Below are 22,642 nucleotides of genomic sequence, written 5' to 3'. Positions count from 1 at the left end.
TTTCAATGGACTGACTGTCTACTGTGCTCTGAAAGGAAATATTATATGTAGCTTTCATTTATTTAGCAACTATTTAGTGAATACTTCTTCTCTGTTGAGTATTCAGCAGTGTATATTCAGCAGTTGAGTATTCTCACCAGGGCACTATTGGCATTTTGGGTTGGATAGTTCTTTAGTAATGGGGAATGGCCCACACATCACAGAACCTGAGGCATCGCTGGCCATTGCTACGTTTTAGTAATCACGTGACATCAAAAATTTTAACAACCTCTATCCCCTGTGCACATTTCCAGAAGCTTCCGATTGAAAATCACTACCTTAGGTATTGCTATAGCTATTTAAAAACGTGCAAAAGAGGAGCTTATAAGCTAACTAAAAATATTTTATTTCAGATTGTTTCCACAAAGGGTATTCATTTACATCACTTCCATCATCATCATCATCATCAGTAGCAGCAGCAGCAGCAGCAGCAGCATTTCAGTCATAGTAAACAGTTACATTGCTTACATCATACATTCTGAATGCTGCCTTATTTGATCATTCCAGCAATCAGATGCAGAATTCTCATTGCCATTCTCATTAATTAGGGGAGAGGAAAACTTGAAAAGATTAAAGCTTTGGCCAAGGCTGGATCCTTAGTAAATTGTGGGGAAGGTAAGAACTAGAATGCAGGCCAGAGCTTCCTGATGCAAGCCAGAGAGAGTAGCTGGGTAGTGGGAGAGCCTGAAGGGAGACAGAGTCTGACTCATTCCTGCTTAGGCTCACAGCTACCCAGCACCCTGGCCCACGTAAGGGGAGGCCTTTTCCCTGTGGAATTCAGAGGCCTACCCATGGTTTTTTTGTTTCTCTAGTTTTTGCTAATGAAGAGCATTGTTACTATATGCTCATTCTTGACAGCCCTCACACTCAAACAGTTGCTCTGCCTTCCCAGTCCCCCAGGAAAATTCTTTTTCACTGTGCCTTGTTTGTATCTAGCATGGCCTATATCACAACTTGTAATTATAAATTAATTTATATGCTTTCATACTAGGTTTTTGTCTGACTCCTCCTCTAGACAGATAAGCTTTTAAGAAGAGGAACTAAGTTTTTCTTCTTCCTGTTTATCTCAAGAGCCTTAATAACTATCAAGTACTAGTGTTCAATAAATACTTTTTGACTAGGTAGGTGATTGAATGAATAATAGACTTTAATGGTTCCTTTTATCAAGAGCTTCCTTAAGTATATCACTGAAGGAAATACCTGTATATATTTTCTTAGATATTAAGGATAATCGCTCTCATTCACCACTTGTTCATTGGTATAATAAATATTTACTTTGGCCTAAGACCTGCTGGGCTATGTTCTAGGTACAGGCAATGCACCAGTCACCGCCTTCATGGAATGTTCATTCTAGTAAAAAACAGTGAATTCCATTTTCCTTAGCAAGTATTGTTATGGTTTTCATAGAGCCATCAATTTGTGTTATTTCCTCTACATTTTATAATAAAATTTCCTAGAAATGATCTTCCAAAGAAATATATTTGAGCATAAGACTTCAACTTTTGGGTTCTTAAGAGATTTTCCAAAGATAAAAATAGCACTGGTTGTAGTAAAGGCATCATTTGTTGACATTTTTATTTAATTTCATTTAAGTCACAGGAGAATAAACTTAGTACACCTCTTTCATTTTCATTGCCACAAATTCTTCTGAGCATTTTGGTCAAACTAAGTTCTAAGTGAAAATTGACTGTCATTGCCCAACTCATTTCTGCAAGGATAAGAAAAAAATGTACTGGGAAACACTGGTGAAATTCGAGCCTAGACAGAAGAAAAATTGCCCATTTTGGGGGAATAAAAATGTACTTTTAGTAAAGTTTTATTTCTAGGAAATATATTTAACTCTTTTTCTGAAGTGTTTAGTACACTTATTGAAATCTTATAGCAAATTGAGTTCATGCAATTAAAGATTCAGGGGCCTTCAACCGCATTGCATAAAGCAGAACTTAAGTATAATTTTTACGTGAATACTAACGTAGATTAAGAAAAGCATGTTGAATTTTGTTTCCGAGAAATGGTTAAAAACAGTAGACTGATATCCTAGTCAGCATAATTTAACAGTGTTTTGTCTGTCTGGAATATTTTTCTAATGTCATTGTGAAGTTTACTAATTTTGTATACCAGTATCATCAGCAAAGAGTTTGAATAAGGAAGATACTGTTTTAGAGTTTCCATGACCGTAAGGTATTAATTCTTCTTCAACACTCTTAAATCAAAGAAAGATTGTATGTGAAAGACAAAGCTGCACTAGTCAGTTCTTAGGAGAAGACTTCCACTAAGCATTAGTTTTAAGTAATATAAACGAAGATTGTATTCAGTCCTTTCTGGTGAGTTTTATTCATGCATATGTACATAAATAAATTACTTTTATGTATAATATGTATACATACACACAGAGGAAGAAGAGATTGAAAGTCACATTAGTTTCCTTTGTATTCATTTGGCCCCTGGGGGTATTTTATTTAGTTTCTAAATTACTGCTTAAGTGACTATCTTTTAAATACAAAATAATACTAATTAAAAAGCCGTAACAACAAAGGGCCAATTCCCACACTGGAGACTTGGAGCTGGCTTATCTCCATCTCTAAAAGAACACTCTAGGTGAATGAATGATCTTCTTGCATTCCAACACAATAAGCTCTGATTAAATCTCAGAAAGAATGGCTTTAACAGCACTACAGACCAATGGGTAACAGCTATGTAGAAAATGGAATATCTAAAATTACCTCAATGGCTTTGTATATCTAAAGGTCAATATTACAAAGAAGTCCAATTTATATAATAGCCTGTGTAAAGATTAGGACTGGGATTTTTTTTTCTAATGATGAAATTTGCATGACTTAATAATTACTGAGGTAGCAAATTTTCCATGTTATATGCAAAAACAGAGGCCTAGGGAAACAAAGAAGCTAGAGGTTATTATATTTATATACTTATTTCGGTAATTTTTTTTTTATTCCTTTTCTTCCTCTCCTTCTCCCTCTCTTTCTCTCTCCTCTAACCTCTCCTTCTTTCTCTCTCTCACCTTTCCACTCTCTTTCCCTCTCTTTTGATGTTAGGTCTTATTTTCCTTGGAGATTTTTAATCACATAAATACCTCCATATAGATGAGGTTTAGGTGACCTTAAACAAGTCTCTATATGGGTTTAGGTGACCTTAAACAAGTCTCTCTAATTATGCCTTATTTGGCAATGAATTTGTAAGGTTCAGATGAATTAGTGTGTTATAAAAGTGTCTTGGAAATGTTAAAGAGAAAACCGCAAGTCCAGAATGGTGTCACTCATGCTAAAAGTCCATGATACCAAACCTAGCTTTAATACCTGCTCTAATTGCAGTTTCGACCTCTCCCAGAAACATAACTAAATCATTCAGTCTGGAATTTTCTGGTCAAGCACCAGTAAGCTAATCTGTCCATCCACCCAACAGTCCTTAACCTTTTTGGCACCAGGGACTGGTGCTTCTATGAGAATCTAATGCCCGATGATCTGAGGTGGAGCTGAGGTGGTGATGCTAGCGCTGGGGAGTGGCTGCAAATCCAGATGAAGCTTCACTTGCTCGCCTGCCACTAACTTCCTGCTGTGGGCCTGGTTCCTAACAGGCCACAGTACTGGTTCACAGCCAAGGGGTCGGGAACCCCTGCATACCCTCACCCCCACCCCCAAAGAAGAGACAGCCTGCATGATAAGAACCCTTTTGTTACCGGGGAGCGGGGATCTTCTCCCGACACGCTGTCCAGGTTCTTGATGTCTTGAACAAAGAATTGAGCAAGACACTGAAATACAGTAGAGAAGAAAGCTTTATTAGAAGGGAAAGTACACTTCCAGAAGTGGAAGCGGGCCTGAGCAAGAGAACGGTGGCTCAGAAGGCCTGGTGACAAAGCCTTAGGGGTTTTTATCCCTATTTGCTGTGGGTGGTCACTTTTCTTAGAGAAGTGGGCTTCCTTGATTGACCATTAATATTGATAGGACTCAGTGATTCATCATTTGCTTTCTGCACATGTTCTTTCCCAGAATTCAGTCTGTTATAATGATATTAATGAACTTCTGGGCATATGCATCATAGTATAATGAAGGCACAATGAGGCTCAGGTGAGTTGAAGGTCGTTGGGGGGGTCTTCATTGTTCAGGTGTGAGTGAGTGGCTAAAACTGGTACCCAATTTTCTGCCTACTTGTTTCCTGGTATGAGTTACTTATATCCCAAAAATGCCTTCTGGCTTGCTTAATTGTGGGTGGGCTGGGGCAGACCCTTTCTGGAGTAGGATGACCTCACTGTCTTTGCAGGCAGACCCAAAACCCCCTATCCAACTTTCCTGCTTAACTCTTTTCTAAGAGCCATGAACCCCATTATTAGTAGTATGGATGTTGAGAGAGGGGAGATCTCTTCTGTATCTGCTTCCTGCTGGGAAGGGTCCTCATCCCTGCCTATTGGGGTTTCATGGAGCTCTTTCCTTTTCTGCCTTAGTCTGGGCGGGGTCTTGGATTTCCTGCTGAAGTGCCACCTCAGTCCCTAGATAAGGAAAAGAAAATACAAACCTGTTATTTAAATCATATATCTATTAATTTCTATTACTGATTTGCCTATTGAGTGAGTAAAGGAAAACAGACTTGGTTAATATATTTCTTTCCTTTTTTTTTTTTTATTTATTGGGGTAACATTGGTTAATACAATTATATAATTTTCAGGTATACATTATAATTTGACATTTATATATTCTGTTGTGTGTTTACCACCCAAAGTCTAGTTTCCTTCAGCTACCATATATTTGACCCCCTTTACACCATCTACCTCCCGCCTCCTCTCTCATCCCCTACCCTCTGGTAACCACTAGTCCATTGTCCATGAGTCTCTGTTTGTTTGTCCTGTTCCTTTGTTGCTTTTAGGTTTATATCCCACTATAAGTGATATCATGTGATTTTAAAAGCTTTTGTTCAGCAAAAGAAACCATCAACAAAGTAAAGAGACAACTATCCGAATGGGAAAATATATTTATAAGCAACACCTCTAATAAAGGTTTAATATCCAAAATATACAAAGAACTCATGTGACTCAATATATTTCTTAAAGAATAAAAAAATCTTTGGCCTAAAGTCCCCTCCCCTCTCAGACGCTAAGGATCCTGCCTGGCCTAGGGCCATTCCTGTATGATGATCCCAATGATCCTTATCAAAAGCCCGAGGACCTGAGTTGCCAGTTTCAGGGTCATTATCTGGATTTGGGGGAGTGGGCCTTTTTCCTAAAGAAAGGAGGGAAGAAAACGTAACTAGATTTACAAAAAAGAAAATTAAGAACTCTGCAAGAGATGTCCCATATCATTTCCTGCTAAAAGATTAAGAATTTTACAGATGATGTCCTATATCACTTTCGGTTCTCTTCCCTCAAAGAAAGAATGTCCTGGCTCAAAAATAATACTTTCTTTTCTTAATAGCTCACTTGCCCCTATAAAAAATGCTTTCATTTTGTACAACCCCTCAGAGCACCTTTTTAGTTGGTAGATGGGATGCTGCCCAGTTCATGAACTGCTTCATAAAGCAAATTAGATCTTCAGATTTACTCTTGAATTTTGTTTTGTTTTTAACGAAACCAAGTAGTGTATATTACAAACATAATTTGTCTTAATTATTGCTCTTGATATATGCCTCTCAATAACCTTCTAAGGTAGCTGCTGTTATCCCATTTTACAGTTGAGGAAACTGAGGCATGGAGTGATTATTAACCTGCCCAAATCCACATGTTTAATTTATGGTTGATCTTTCTGAACCCTCTGGCAGAACTCTTATCCAATATACTGAAATGCCTTTGATGAGTACCTAATAATGAAATTTTTTGTTTTATTTTTTTTCCTAGAGTTTACCAACTGCTTTCTCAGTCTCACTTGACATTTTAGATATGTAGAAAATATATAGAAAATAACTTCTCAGATGAAGAATATGATTTTCTTTAAAGTTTGTTCATTTGTTTATTTAGCAAACATTTATTGAACACCTACTGTATAACAGGAATATACTTTTCCCTGGAAATGTAGAGATAGGGTGTTTAAAAAGTCCACTTTCAAAGATTTCGGTAGATTGTTCTTGGACCATAATCTCCGGTTAATGTCTCTGAGACTTCAGGGATTGGACAGTGAGCTGTAATGGGAAAATTAATGACATTTTAGGATGATCTTAGAATTAACTATACTAGTCTTTTCTAGCGATGGAGTTAAAGAGGATGAACAATTGTGCTTACTAAGTCTGGCTGCCCCTGGGGCCAGGCTGGAGAGAGAAATGCATGCCTTGCGTTGGGCAGCCCTCTCTCTTTTGGGCTGTATCCAGTCTCCGTACTTTTCCTGAAATAAATGCATCCCTCCCCCTCGTCTTGACTTTTTAAACCCACCCCCACCTTTTTATAGTGTGAAAGATCAATATCTTGCCCAGTTATACTTTTTTGTTGTTATTCAGCCAAGTTGGTTTATGTGCATGATTGCATTGAGTTTTGAATAGTACTTATATAGTATATACTTCTGCTTAGTTCATGATAAAAGATTTGTAAATGATGACCTGAAAGCACCTTTGATCCATTGTTTAGCACTCCTCTCCGCTCCTTTTTTTCCTTTCTCTAAGGCATTGTTCTCGTGTGTGCGCGCGCATGCGTGTGTGTATGTATGTATTTCTTTGGCAAGCATTCTTTCCAGTTTCTCCTACTCTCCTGCCCCTTTCTTTTCTTAATGTCGAAATAATAGATGCTGCATTTTGTAAAAACAGTTCCTGAATGGAAAAAGTGGAAAATAAATTGGGGAAATTGATATTTTTACAGTGCTGATGAGCCTGCTTATCTTGAACTTGGTATATCTTCTCATTTAAGCAAATCTTTAAAAAACTATTATGAAAATTTTCAAACATCCACTAAAAATGAAAGGATTAGTAAAATGAATCCTATTATCCATCATCCAGGTTCAGTAGTTATCAATATATTGCCAGTCTTGGTTCATCTATATACCTTGCCCTCTACTACTTGGTGGCATAATTTAAATATGCTAACATTCACCCATTATACATAAACAATTTAGTGATATCAGGTATTCTTTAAATATCTATTACATTTATTTCCTCAATATTTGACTGGTGTTAAAGATTTTTTAAATATAATTTAAGCAGATTTTAAAAATAAAATGTCTAGTTGGTGACATCTTGAAATATTATTAAAGTTCCCAAGGATTTTTTTCCCCCCTGGAGTTTGCTGTTCTATTTTGTGAGCATTTATTAACTTGTTTTATTTACTGGTTTTGTTCTGGATATTATTAAGCAAAACAAAACATCTCTCCAGCTGCACTAATGTATTTTGTGACATTATTCTGTAATATTTATCTTCATTTTAATTGTGTCATATGTTTGTATTTTAAAATGGATTTCCAGCAAACGTTTTGTTTGTTCACAGTAATTTATATTGAGCATAGCCCTACCAGCCCTTTAAGTCTTCATAAGGAATATCTGATCTCAATTTCTTCTAGTTTCAGAGATTATCTTCCTTTCTGTGTTAGTTTCCTTGGGCTACTGCACATTACCACAAACTTGATAGTTTAAAACAACAGAAATTTATTCTCTCATAATTCTGACAACCAAAAATCTAAAATCAACATGTTGGCATAGATGGTTCCCTCTGGAGGCTCTAAGAGGGTATCCCTTCCCTGCCTCTTCTAGCTTCTGGTGGCTGTTGGCAATCCTTAGCATTCCTTGACTTGTAGCTGCCTAATACCGATCTCCGCCTCCATCTTCACATGGCTTCCCTCTGTGTCTCTGTGTCAAATTTTTCTCTTATAAGAACACCAGTCATTGGGTTTATGGTCTAAGCTAAATTCAGGATAATGTCACTCAAATATCCTTTAATTATATGTGTAAAGACCCTCACTCCAAATAAGATCACATTCACAGGTGTTGAGGCTTAGGACTTGGACATATCCTTTTAGAGAATACCGTTCGATCCACTATACGTTTTAAACAGCAACTGTCTCTGGATTTCCATTTTAACATCTGCAGGTAAAATCCTAGACCATTTCAGAGTTTTATGGTCTGAGTGTTTGTAGTATTTTCCAGGACTACGTGAGGGCAGAGTGAGGCCACTAGCATATTGCCAGGAAGATGGCCCAGCCTTCCAGTTTTTTTCTCTGCCTCCATCTTCTCCTTCCCTCATCCATTATTCACAGACCTACCAGATGATTTTTCGAAAATGTAAGTCATCATAATTCTCTTACTTCTTTAGGGTTTACCATAGAACTTGGAATAAAGTCCAAACTTCTTTAATACAACTTTTTAAAAGGCAGTGGATAATATTCACTTTCTTCTCTCAGTACTCTGAGCCTTCGCATCTACTGTTCTCTCTGCTTAGAGCAGAATATTCTTTGGCCCTCTCTGGCTGTTACTCTTATGCAGCTGTCGGCACAGATGCCTTTTTTCTCTGTGGGTACTTCTGAGATCACCCAGCTCCAGAGTGTCTCCGTAGCATCTGCTCCAAACTCTCAGTCATGGCATTTGCCACTTGGATTGTCATTATCCTTCTGCGTACCAATGTTCATCTCTGCACTGTACCCACAAGGAGAGGAAGTACCGTGTCTGTCTTGTTCACAGTTGTGGCCTCAGCTTCTAGCACGATGCTCAATTCATATTTATTGAATGAAGAAGTAAGGGTTCTGGCTGAAGGCCCAGTTATTTCTAACTCCTATTTAAGAAAGTGTTTGGTGGAGCTGGTTTAGCCCACAGCTTGCTTCTGCTTTCTTGGACTGGGTCAGAACTGCCACAGATCTTTGGAAAAGATTCACATTCCTGGGGACCCACTAGCAACAAATTTTCCCATCTCTGCTCATCAGATGTGTAACTTTGATGAATCCAAAACCAGTTTGGCTAGTTTAAAATTGTCTTCCTTTAGTGGGGCAGTCAAAACAGTGTTTTGCCTCAAAAATCAAAGAGCTTTGTAGAAAGTGACAAAATTTGGGTTGATTGTAAGATTAACTTTGAAATAAAATATTTTACATATTACAGTAGTTTGTGAAGATCTTAAATTTGGCTGTTTTTTTCCCTGGGGAATTAATATTCCTGTATTAAATTCTAGGAGAGAAATATGCTTCTGTTTTTCTATATCAGATGACTTTGGGGAAGCTTGCTTTTGTGCTTCCCTTTAATTAAGGATTTATTTTTTTTAATTTAAACATTCTATTCGTTTTGTTTTACAAGTATTTTTCATGTGTCTATATTGATTAGCTACTATTCTTTTATAGTTATGCCCCTTGGTGTCCATCCTGCCAGCAGACTGATTCAGAATGGGAGACATTTGCAAAGAATGGTGAAATACTTCATATCAATGTGGGGAAGGTAGATGTCATTCAAGAACCAGGTACTGTAAATATTGAACATTAAATGCAAAAGTTTGTTACTTCTCATTTTAAATTTTTTCAAACATATAGAAAAGTTGAAGACCAGGATATTGATACCTATGAACTGACCACTTAGAATCAACAGATAACATTTAAGCAGATCTGGGTCTATGTATGTGTGTGTTTACACATGTATAGGAGTATATATGTTTATATTTTTATTATTTTTTCTATTGCTCAGTCATTTGAAAATAAGTTGCAGACCTCATGATACTTCACCCTTCCATACTTTGGCATATTAAAATCTCCCTAATTATTTCCCACATGTCTTTTTATAGTTTTTGAACCAGGACCTAATCAAGGTTCACCATTTGCATTTGGTTGTTATGTGTTTTTAACCGCCCTCAATCTAGAATAGTCCCCCATTTTTTTCATGACATCGATATTCCGTAGAGAACAGGCTAGATATTTGCCTATGTAATTTCCTTATGATGACATTTAACTTATATTTTTTTGCATTTTCTATAAACTTGAAGTTCAGCCTAGAGGCATGATTCAGGTTAGACATTTTATGGCAAGAGTGGTTCATAGGTGATGCTGTGACTTTTTATTTTATCCCACTAGAAGACACATACTGTCACCATTAGTGATGTTGAGCTTGAATACTTGGTTAAGGTGATGCCACTAAACATCTTCATTGTAAAAAAAAGATCCCACTTTGTGACTAGCAGGTAATCTGTGGGGTGATACTTTGGAGTTTTAAGATAAATGATGATCTTAACCTGAATCAAATATTTCGTTGTGAGTTCCAGAATGAATTTCTAATTCTCTTGTTCCATCTACATTTATTAGCTGTTAATGATGTAATTTTTCAAGAGAAAGAAGGGGAGAGTAGAGGAATCTTTTATATTCTGAAAAGATATACACAATTTATATTTGTAGTTTAAAAATAACTATGTATTATACATAAATTGAAAAGGAAAGTTGGGCTTTTATGACACAAATCTCAAATTTGACTGTTTTCAATCTTTATTAGGCATTTTTTCCTATCTACATTCTATTTCTACCTATTTTATTCCTTTACAAGGAAAAGAAGGCAGTTATGCAAATGTAGCTATTATGTTTCTGTAATAACTGTGAGTTAAAAAAAGACAAAGTACTGAATTTCCGATTAATTGGACAACAAAATTGATGGTGTCTGTTAAGATCAATGTGTTGACAAACCCATGGAGAGAGAGTTCTATTAAAAGCCATTAGTCTTCAAGCCTCCACCTTTTAAAACATTTGAATCAAAGCCACTTCTGCCTATCTGCTATTTAGAGACAGAAAATTATAGTTATTAGTTCATGGTTTGGGCTGTTATAGTTAGTTATTCTGTTTGGAGGTCAGTCATAGCAATTACATTTTTGCTGTAAACTTGTTTTCATCTTTTAGTAGTTTGAGTCCAATGAAATCAGATGTAAGCCTTGGTAGTTAGTGAGCACCAGACACGTTTTACGAGTTTCTTGGAAATGCAGCAGTTCTATTCACATTTTAGCCATTTGGTATACCTGCTGTGAATTCACAGCATGATTTGAATTAAAAGAATTAAACCACTTTGTGATGGATTCACAAATCTAAAGTCTAATTAAATGTAGTCTTTCCATCTAAATTGTAGACTTATAGTTATTTTTCCATTGGTAATTGATTAGTACTTTTTTGATAATGAAGTAAAAGAGAAGTCGATTATGATGAAATATTTTAAAAACAAATTCAAAAAAATTCATCGTTGACTCATAGGTATTTATGTAAATATAAACTATGTATTTTTAAAATATCAAAGAAGAATAGAAAAGGTCTTTGGTCTGGTATTCTGTATGAATAGTGAAGAAATAAAATCCAAAAAGGAAAAGTGTTATATGTATTAGAAGAATTTTTTTAAAGTAGAGGCTCACGAATTAGTTTAAATGATAAAAACTTAAAAACTATAACTCAAATAAAAATTCGGGGACAAAATTCTACCCACATTATTGAGTGGCCTAGAGAGTATTTCACTTCAGATTATACTATTTTATGTTTATAAGTTTAAATTACAGTCCTAATGTTTTTCAATTAATGTGTTTATTCAACAATATTTGAGTTCTTACCATGTTCCAGGCCCTGTTCTGGATAACAGTGATACAGGTGAATAATGGTACAGGTGAATAAAGAAGACGAAGACTTGATTCCTCACTGAGCTCACATTCTAGTTAGGAGATAGGCAGTAACAAAAGTAAAATGGAAAATAATATCTGATGGTAAAAGAAATCAGGATAAACATGTAGAAAATATTGAAAACCACTATTTTACATAGCATGGTCAGGAAGGACTGTTTGACCAGAAGTCTTGACAGAGTAAGGAAGTAAATTCCAACAAGCTTTCAGGGAGGAGCATTCCAAGCAGAGCAAATAGACTGTGTAGCTAGGGGTATGTGGCAGCCAGGGAGTGAGTACTCAAGGTAAATGACATGATATGATTTATGTTTTAAAAGAATTCCTTTGGTTAGTTTGAGACAGAATTTAAGTTTCACGATGTTTAATAGAAATCCAAATAGAGATAAGCTAGAAATATGCATTTGAGGATCATCACTGTAGATGGTCTTTGAAATGAGGGAAAAATTTTAAATTGGCAGAGAAATGTTTAGAGGATTGAGAGCCAGGGGACTCCAACATTTAGAAGAAAAGTTTGAGCAGAAGAAAAGGAGAAGCTAGTGTAGGAGAGAGATGGAGAAGTAAAGGTTCCTGGAAGCCAAATAAAAAGAGACTGTCTTATGTGGTACTGATTCACTGGCAAGCCTCTGGGATTGCTGGTCTCTATTCTTAGGAAGCTATTTGAGTGTTCATTTTAACGAAATCTAATATCCTCATCAAGCAGTGGGGAACCATTGAAACGATACGGTTTTTCCTCACAGTTTAACACTTTACTGGATATTTCTGTATACAGATTTATATTTGGTTACAGATCTCCATTACTATATTCTTTTTTCAGGGCTACCTTGCAACTGGAGTGCTAGTAAAGGATAATTTCATTTCTTTTCCTTGCAAGTAAAATTTAAAAAGAAGAGAAAGCAAGAATTTTTAAAGTATTCATGCATAATTCTTTAGTTATGCCATTAACTATTCCACTGGTCTATTTAATAAAAGATTTTTTTAGGTATTTTAAACCAAAAATAGGGTTTTAGAATTTTGAAGACTGGAGATTATAAGCTCATTGCATTTTTATAGCTGGGATGTAGAAGTCAAGGAAAGGACAGGCCTTAGATTAGGTAACATTACGTTGTCTTTTTAATACTACATAGACCAGGCGATTTTTCAATTGAGTTGACTTTGAAAAATTAAATTTAATGAGGATATATTTGAACCTTCTGTTCCATGCAGATGAGCTTATTTGTCAAGGACAGGAAAACAGTAGCTGCTTATAGAGCACTCATGGGTAAAATTGTGGCTATATCACTAGATTAGAGGTAAACCAAACCCTCTACCAGGGCCAAGAATAAGCTTTGTAATTAAAACTGCTAATTTATTACAGAAGCCAATTTAGCTTACTATACTTCAGTTAATGTTAATATTTTAATTTCAGAATTATAAAAATTTGTCATTTGTATTCTATTATATTGACAACTTTATTTCAATCTCGAAGGTAAGATTAGTTCTCCTTTTTATTCATTGTTTTCCTTCTGCTACTCCCTTTGGTGGTAATAACTAACCTTTAGTTAAGCACTTACTTCAGCCTCTAATTGTGTTTAAGCACTTACATGAATTTTAGCTTCCTAAGAAGAACAAACTGTTTCTCTCTGTATTTATTACTCAGAAAACTGAGGCGCAGAAAGGTTAAGTAACATACCCAAGGTAATACAGCTAATGAATGGTAGAAGAAAAACTAGTAGCTATCCTCATTTTCTTAATATTGAACTTAAATAATTTCTGTTGTGTTTTTGCATATCAAAATATAGTTCCATCATCATTTTTATTTCTCCGATCTTTTAATTCTTTTTTTCTTTTGCTGTGTATGTTTAAGATAAACTTGCTAATAAGTAATTTTTTATGCATTTTGGATTAATGCTTGTTTTATATTGCAATACAGTCTTTAATTTAAAGTGGAAGTTATGTCTATGACCATGCCACCCTGAATGGGCTCGATCTCATCTGATCTCGGAAGCTAAGCAGGGTTGGGCCTGGTTAGTACTTGGATGGGAGACCACCTAGCAATACCAGGTGCTGTAGGCGTTAAAAAATAATAATAATAATAAATAATAATAATAATAAAGTGGAAGTTACCCTTAAAGTAAAAAAGGCATATAGAAATTGCAGGAGACCTGTAGTTAAACTTTATCTCTCTTACTTAAAGGTTTAAGAGTGTACTTGTTTCTTCCACACTTTCTGAAGTTTGTTGCAGTGAACCATTATACAAACCTTCAAATGAGCTCCTGCCTTATTAAAATGCTTCATTAAGATCCACACTTGCTTTTCAACCCTGAAGCTGCAACCTAAGATGATGCTTCTCTGTTCCAAGTTGATCATGTTTTAAATTTTCAGGTAATTAGTATCTCCCCTGACACCTCATAGTATCAATGTTAAAGGTTAGATGACATTTTTGGAGCACTGACATGAGACCCAGAGATTTCTGACATCTTTTGACTTCTCAGAAGTGACATTTATTTGAGGTGAATTTTCTATAGTGTCGGATCTTCAAGGGCTTAGAAGTGGTCATAATCTAAGGACTGTTTTGGTTGCTCTTAATCTTGTTGATTTTACTGAATATGTCATCAGTGACAGTGTATATTCCAGACAACAAACTGAACTTAAATCTGAGTTAGATACTATAACCTTACTATTAATATTCCACATGGGTGTTATTTGAAGAAATATTGACAGACATAAATGAAAGCAATCTTGAAGCATAACAATTTATTAATAATGGTCATTATTTTATATGAACCTTACTTTATGTTCTCTTGTATATTGGTGCAGTCGTTACAGAAAACAGCATAGCAATTCATATCAAGAACCATAAAATTCGTATACCCTTTAACCTGGCAATTTTGGGAACAAGCATCCTGTTATACCTTATAGCCTGAACCAGAAAACTGCAGAATAATCTCAGAGACCATTTGTCACTGTGCTTCTTTTTCTTATTATCTCTGGATACATTTATTAGTAAAAATATGTTATCTAAAATAATGTACAATTTCCAAGGTATTTAACACTAAATATGTTACATCCTCTCATTTTTTTCTACCTTTGAATCATTGTTTTAAATGTAGAAAATAAGCTAGCATTTATTTAGTATTTATTATATGTCAGATAATGTTTTCTGTGTGCTTTGTAAATATAAAATTAATACTAAAATTGAAATAGAAATTATGATGCCCATTTATAATAAGGAAACTGAAGCCCAGAGAATTTAAATTTAATGTCCCAGATAAAAGCTAGTAAGAGGCAGAAGTGGGGTTTGACCCCAGGCAAGCTGGTCTTGAATCTGGAAATATTGTTTTGCATATTTATATAATTTAATGTATTTTATGAAGTATTTTTTATATTTATTATTTTTTAATTTATTGCCATGGACAATGATGATGAAGAATGTATGAAAAATTTTAAAGAACAAATTAAAAATATTGTCTTCAGTGGTTTTATTAGAAATCCTATCAACGTATTCTGATAAAAATAAAACTCAAATAGAAACTTGAAGAAGTGAGGGGATGCTGTTTGTTCATTCCATTTTAAAAGACCATATAAATAGAGCATGATTCCATAACATTGTCATTTTCCTTAGATAAAGTTTTTGGGTGGTCATAAGAATCTGTAACTAGAAAAGAAGTGAGATATGAAATTGTTTATAATAATTATTTTAAGCAAAACCATATAACACTTTTCAAGCCCTGAGGATTAGCAATACTTTCCACTTTAGCAATCTAGAGTCGGAATTATACGAAAAGATACCCTTGTTCTCTGCTAGGGTGGAATTCCAAGCATGTTAGAGATAAGACTGTCCTGAAGACAGATGTGATTGTTAACAATCCCCAGGTAGCTTCTCAGGTCACATGTGGGTTTTTTTGTTGTACTTTTGTTTAATGTACAACGATAAATGTATATTGTAGATGTTTCTTTTTATAACATTGACTTTTACTGCCTTCAGAGTACCGTGTTTTCTTTTAAGTGCCATAGGGCTATTTTAGAGTCTACTTGGTTTGATATGAGAAAAAAATAGAGAATCTTTCTTTGGGAATACTCATCATTAATAATTATTATGCTGAATTTCAAACTGCATGTGACCACAGAGATGTAAAATTTGAGCTACTTTATTTGATTACATATTTTATTTTGTCCAGATTGTTCTTCAGTGGGAAAGGCAGACATGGTAAGAATGTACAAATGATGTCTCTGTCATTTTTCCATGCTGGCCAGGAAGATCTTTAACTTTCCTTCTCTTCACCAGAACTAGGCCTGCTCACTCTTGGTGCCCGCATGAGTATTATTTATTTGTAAACATTTAGAGAGCAAGCATCTGGTTTTTACTCTTTATCTCATTCAGGTTTTTGTTACATGCCCCTTTCTTGATATCTATCTCTGTTTATAGTCATGATTGAGAGTATTAAGTTCTTTCTGTCTGCTACTAGACTAAGCTCTTTGAGAACAAAGACTGTACACGTTTTTGCTTATCTGTGCATCTTGTCATAGTCCCTGGAACAGAGAAGGAGCTTAGTAAAAATTTGCTGAGTAACTAAGGGTTTTATTTATTTTTGTCTTTAGTGTACCAAGCATAACGTTTGATATGTGGTTAGTATTCAGTAATGATTTGCTAAGACAAATTGAAAAAATCTGTTTAATATACAAAGTACTTGCAAATGTTATAAATGTGCAGAGATTATACATGATCTTATTATTTCATAATTCTTTTTAAACATGTAACTGATATACCTATTATTTATTGAATACTTTACTATGTGCTAAGCACTTAACATACTGATCTAATCTAACTTCAGAACAATTCAATTAGGCTTTAATATACCCATTTTATAGATGAGGTAACTGAGACTGAGAAAGGTTAAGTAATTTATATAAGGTCATAAAGCTAGTAAATGGAGAATTTAGTGTTTAATCTAGGTCACATGCCTATCCTTTTAGCCACCATACAATTCCAAGTCATGCACAAGACAGAAAACTCAAGTGTAACACATCAAAGATAAGCAAATTGTATGTCAGTGTCCAGAGAGTGCTAGGTAAATAAAAATGGGTAAAAATAAAATTTCTTTAAGTCAAAAAAATAAACAATATCCATGATTTAATTTGTGGTTATAAAAGCAAGCCCCAAGCATTCTTGTTCTTACAACTTAATTTAGACACTTGAGTTCGTCTGAGTTTGACTCATAACTTTTTTTGTTTATCTTCTTATAGGTTTGAGTGGCCGCTTCTTTGTTACCACTCTCCCAGCATTTTTTCAGTAAGTTTAAATAGTTTTCTGCTCTTGCAAATATTAGAAATCAGTAGATATGTACGAGGAATTCTCAGTTGTTTTCCATACCCTTTTTTTGGATAACATAAAAGGAGGGATGATTCTTAATAGAAAAGTAGGAATTGGTTAAGTAGACAAGGTGGAAAAGGCCTTTTCACCTTCCAAGAACTGTAACTAGTTCTGTACGGCTGACCTGAAAGGTACAGTTGAATCATCCTGGGTGATGAGGCTAGAGAGGCTCAGGTAGTGAGAGGGGAAAAAGAAAGGTCTGAATAGGTTCTTAAAATACTTAGGAGGTGGGATCATTGGGACTTGGTGACTGATTAGCAGTAAGGAATGGAGAGCCTAAGATGACTACCAATATGCTATGTATAACTAGTAAAAGCTATTAGGAGCCATTAGAATAAAATGAAGTTTAGAAAATAGAGGCCCAAATGGAGAAGATAGTATTAAGTGACTATGCTAATTCCAAATAGGAAAGTTTAGGTGATAGTTTGATTTCAGGATCTAAAGCTCAGAAGAAAGATCTAGACTGGAGATACATATTAGGAATTCCTCAGTATTGAAGTAGGTAACAGTTGGAATATATCTAGAGAAAACATATACAGTGAGAGGAGGAGTAGGTCAAGGATAGAACTTGGAATTGACCAACCTTCAGACACGGAGTAAGGAATTGAGAAGATTAATATTTATACACGCTTTCTGATATATGCCTCACTATAATTTTTTTGTTCATTTGAGCCAAGTTAAAATTCAGGGTGGAGTTCACATGTAAAACCAATAATTATTTTGATTTTTGTTATCTGTAACATTTATTATTTTAACGAATTTATTTTCTATTTGTTTTTATAATTTATAGTGCTAAGGATGGGATATTCCGCCGTTATCGTGGCCCAGGAATCTACGAAGACCTGCAGAATTATATCTTAGAGAAGAAATGGCAATTAGTTGAGCCTCTGACTGGCTGGAAATCCCCAGCTTCTCTAGCGTAAGTTTTGTTTGTTTGTTTGTTTAAACAAGAAAGTATTATTATAAAATAAGAGATATCAAGTGAACAGTCCATGGACCTTGAAAGTTACATTTTTCTTCATATTCACTCTAATTACCCAGATTACACATGATCATGCTTAGACCATGTTGTGTTTCTGGTTTTATGACCCACATGTGTTTCAGCTGATTGTTAGTATACTGGGAATTAAGTATCCAGATTCAGGTGGGTTACAGAAAGCCTCTCCCCTAGTTTTTGCACTAAGTCATGACAGCTGTTTTCTCTTTACAAAATATGGTTTTGAATACCATATACCATTCTTTCTTTCTTTTAAATTATTGGTAATATAGGAGACTAACTCTTTCTTGAATTATATAGTACATGAAGGAATTGCTTTTGTATCTATATGGAAAATAAAACCTATGGTGTCTTTGGCCACCTAGCGGAATATTGTTATGGTAACTCATGGCCATAATGGCAGACTCCATAATGGTGAGGTAGATAAGGCCAAACCACAATAACTTTTTCCACATTTGGTTTTAATTTTGAATGAATTGTCATATTTGGAGTTAATTTTGTTAGTATATATAATTGTAAGGAATGTCCCTGCTGAAAAAGGATCAAATTATGTTATATTTCAGGAAAGAATCATCTAGTAGCATTTATATAATACCCAGGAAACATGCAGCTTACTCAAAAAGCAGCTTTCATTCTACAAATATTTGAGTACTGACTTTATGCCAGATACTGTTCTAGGTGCTAGATGGTCAAAAGTGAACAAGACAGATATGGTCCCTCTATTCTCCTCAGGTAACTTAAAGTCAGGCACAGTTAAGAAAAAAACTAGAGATATGAAGAATCATAGTCCGGATAAGGGCTGTTTGAAAATCAAACAAGCAAATGAAAACCTTTACTAAGACATGGAATTACCATGAGGGCATGGACCTCCATTAGATGAGAGGCTAGGAGAGGTTACTCTGAGGGGAGGGGACTACAAGTGAGCCCTGAAGGATAGGACAGCCTAGCCAGGTGAAGAACAGGGGGAGCTATATTCCCGGGAATGGGTCTAACATGCATATAAGCTCCATCGTGGAAAGGTCTTGGTATACTGAGGAGAAGAAAGATGGTCGAGGTTAAGACAATGAAAGGTAGGTAGAGTGATATATAAGCCAAGAAAGAGAGGCAAGAAGGAGCCAGATCGCACAGGCTTTTAACCGCAATGAGGAACTTGGGTGTTGTCAGTGCATCAAATGACAAGGTGGTTCTTAGAAGAGACCAGAGAGGGCAAGAATAGATGAGGTCAGACAGTTAGAAGGCTGTTGTAGTGTCTAACCTAGTGCTAGTGCTTATCAGGGTGGCAGCAGTGAGGATGGAGAGATTGGGTGGACTTAAAATATATTTCGAAGATAGACCTGGCTAAGATGAAAGAAAGGGAAGATTCACAAAAAATCTCTTGGGTTTCTGGTTTTAGTATTTTGTGGGTGTTGGTACCAGTTACTGATTTGAGCAAACCACAGGTTCAGTGTTAAACATAATAAGTTTGAGATGCAGACTTCTTTGTAGAGCTGTCAAGTTGGATGCATGGAGATGAGTCTCTCCTGAAGAATTCAGGAACACAAATACAAAACATATAGATGGTATTTAAAGGATTAAGAGGGAGGAGATCACCTAGAGAGAGGGAAAAAGAAAAGTGCTTAGAACTGAGCCACGAGACACTTTAAACTTAAGAAGTCGGGTAGAGAAGGAGTCAGCAAAAGGAAAGTAAATATGAATGCTAGTGAGGCAGAAGGACAAGCGGGGATATGTGATTTCCTAGAAGCCAAGTAAATTAAGGTGCTCAAGGAGGAGGAGTAGTCACTTTTGTCCCAAGTTAACCATGGGTGAAAGATCAAGTCTGAGATTTGGATGTTGAATGAAGCAATGCAAGGTCACTGGCTTTGACAAGTAGTATTAGTGTAGTAATGAGAACAGAAGCAGGTTTGGATGGGTTAAATATACTATAAGGAAGGAGAAACAGCAAGTGTGGACTGCTCTTTGGAGAAGTTTGTCTGAACCTGGAGGGCCATGTGAGGTCCAAGGATACTCTTTTTAAAAGATGAGAAGAGGGCAGAATATGTTTTCATGCTGATGAAAATAAACCGACAGAAAGGGAGAAACTGCTAATGCGGGAGGAGGGGATGGCAGAAAGAACCCAGTCATTCACAAGCTAAAGGGATGGGATCCAAGCCACAAGTGGAGAAATTAAACTGTGGTCAGGCAGGTAGACTTTCTCTATCATAACAGGAGAAGGTAGATGCAGGTGTACCTCAGCTCAGATTCGGTGCTGGGGAGATAAGAGAGATCACACAATGGCTTCTGATTTTGTAGTGACATATGAGAAGTGTTTGTTAGTTAAGAATGCATGGGGAAGGGAGGGTGTGTAAGGGTATGAAGAGAGGGAAAGGATATGAGCTATCCTCTCTTGCAAAGCTTTAAAAAATGTAGTGTTGAGTGCTCCCTGAGGTTTGTGAAGGGAGAACAGTCAGCTGGTCATCTGATTTTTCCCCAGAGACATGCAGCTGCCCAAGGTCGGGGTTTTGCCAGGTATGTACAATAGAGGAAGAAAGGGCCAGGGGATTTGAATGTATTTACAGCAGTGACTGTAATGATAACCATGGAGTAGAGAGGACAGTGTACTGCAAAATGTAGAAAGGCAGATCCTTGTGATCTGAGGTTTGTTTTTGTCTTTGTTTTTCATAGTTTTTCATAGCATCACCAATAGTTCTCTCTCTCTCTCTTTCTTTTTTTTTTTTTTAGGATGTCTGGAATGGCTGGTCTTTTTAGCATGTCTGGCAAGATATGGGTAAGTAATCTTAAATGTAACTTTTGCAATTCTTTACAGAAGTTTTTTTTTTTTTTTTAAATAGTAAGAACGCAGCTTCTATAACAACAGGAAAATAAACATTTATAAATACTTTTAAACCTTCGTTTTTCTTTTTAAGCAACACAGCTATCCTCACGTGGAGTTCCCAATGGAAATGTGTTTTTGTATAGAAGGGCATACATTGAACAAGGACCTGTAACTACTGTGTCAAAGTCATATTTTCTTAGATCAGTGGTAAATCCCTTTATCAAAGCTGAATGGGCTTATGATTTTACTTCATCTTATTTTTCCATTGTTATAATCTCCTTATAGATCAAAGATCTAAGCCTGAAAGTGAATCTCTATGTCAAGGATTAGCAAACTAAAGCTTAGGGACTGGTCACCTGATTTCATAAATAAAGTTTTTATTGGAACACAGCCATGTTCATTCATTATCTATTGTCTATAACTGCTTTCATTATATACTGGTAGAGTTGAGCAGTTGTGACAGAGAACATGTGGCCCACAAACCTCAAATATTTACTCTCCTGCCCTTTGAGGAAAAGTTTGAACACTCCTGCTATATGTGATTGTATCATTTCAGTGATTTAGAACTATTATGTAGGTTAAAAGGTTGAATAATTATGTATTCTTGACTGTGTCACAAAATCTTTTGCTCCTCTTTATGTGTAGAATGAGCTAAATCCTGCCAGATTTAACACAATTGCTGTAGGATTAAATATATATCCTTAAAGTATTTCAAGTCTTTTCTAAGCTATGATTGTAGGTCATAGCGTCATATTTGGAACTTAATATTCAGTAAGCTCATGAAGACTCTTTTTGCTCATGCATATTGATATATGTTGACGGAAATTTAGGAACAAACTTTTTTCAGATATATTTTATTTTCTGAGATAAAATATCAATTTCAGGGTTTTTTTTTTTTGGTTTGTTTGTTTTTTTAACAATAGAAGCTAAATTGATCTCTTGGATTCGTTTTTTTTTTTTTTTTTTGATTAAAATTTGTTAACCAGTTTTTTTTGGGGGGGGCGCTATTGTGTATTAAACGATAACTGGCATTTTTCCTCTCTCCAGATAGTATGAGTTTCATATGGTTTCTTTCTACCATTTTCTTAACATTAGTGACAAGTTTATTCAAGGGATGAGAATTATGAATAGCCAACTGGGAACTGAGAGTAAGGAATTCTGCCTTTTACAGTATATTGACACTAAAGGTTGATAGAGTCATATTCTGGTAGCCATGTGAGAGCCTTATAGCCTTTCAATGTCTAATTTAACAGGATGATTATAGTAGATGGATGTCAAGAACCGCTAAGAGCAACATCTTAGCATAGAACCTATAATAAGTGCAGGTAAAGAGGTGCATTTGTTCTGTGGGTTTAGGAGAGCTTAGATGGAACCTGGTCATGGCTTTCACACATTGTTAAGGAGTTTTACTTTTAAACATAGTATCAAGAGACAAAAATAATGGTCCTGACCTCATACAACTTGGCATTTAATACTTAGATAAACAAGAGTTTAAATAAGGAGTTACAGTCTTTAATTATATCATGCCAGGAGTGGGTGTTTTATCATTATCTGCACAGTGTCCAGCCATGGACAGCAAGGATGGATTGTGTGGATGCATTGAGACTGCAGAGAAAAGGCCATTTGGAAAATAGAATATGATCCATCTCTGGATAACCAATTAAGATATTCTTAGTGATTGAGAAATAGAGTATATGTGGTATTTATATGTATATTTCAAATGGCTTTCCGGATACTTAAAAAGGGAACAAAAAAGTTTTATAAGATAAACTGTAAAATTTAACACACAAAAATTACATTTTATATACCATAAAGTTCCTTTTATCTAATACTAATACCGTATTTTTTCTTTTTGGTTAGCATTTGCCTGGAATTTTTTTTCCACCATCAGCCTTTTTGTTGTTATGTTTT

At 35.4% G+C, this 22,642-nt stretch overlaps 1 protein-coding gene and 1 pseudogene across 1 annotated transcript in view; both read left to right on the top strand.

The window, feature by feature from the left end:
* Window positions 1-22,642, top strand: part of TMX4 (thioredoxin related transmembrane protein 4) — a 41,587-nt gene that overhangs the window by 3,801 nt on the left and 15,144 nt on the right. Inside the window, exons 2-5 of the mRNA XM_011370129.2 lie at window positions 9,285-9,400; window positions 16,796-16,841; window positions 17,713-17,841; window positions 20,638-20,683. Of these exons, the coding sequence (XP_011368431.1) occupies window positions 9,285-9,400; window positions 16,796-16,841; window positions 17,713-17,841; window positions 20,638-20,683 (337 nt within the window). The remainder of the gene's footprint in view (window positions 1-9,284; window positions 9,401-16,795; window positions 16,842-17,712; window positions 17,842-20,637; window positions 20,684-22,642) is intronic.
* On the top strand, window positions 13,506-13,624 carry LOC111746947 (annotated as a pseudogene).

This window comes from Pteropus vampyrus, unplaced genomic scaffold, assembly GCF_000151845.1.
Source record: "Pteropus vampyrus isolate Shadow unplaced genomic scaffold, Pvam_2.0 Scaffold7, whole genome shotgun sequence".
Taxonomy (NCBI): Eukaryota; Metazoa; Chordata; class Mammalia; order Chiroptera; family Pteropodidae; genus Pteropus; species Pteropus vampyrus.
This window is presented reverse-complemented; position numbering and strand designations above follow the sequence as displayed.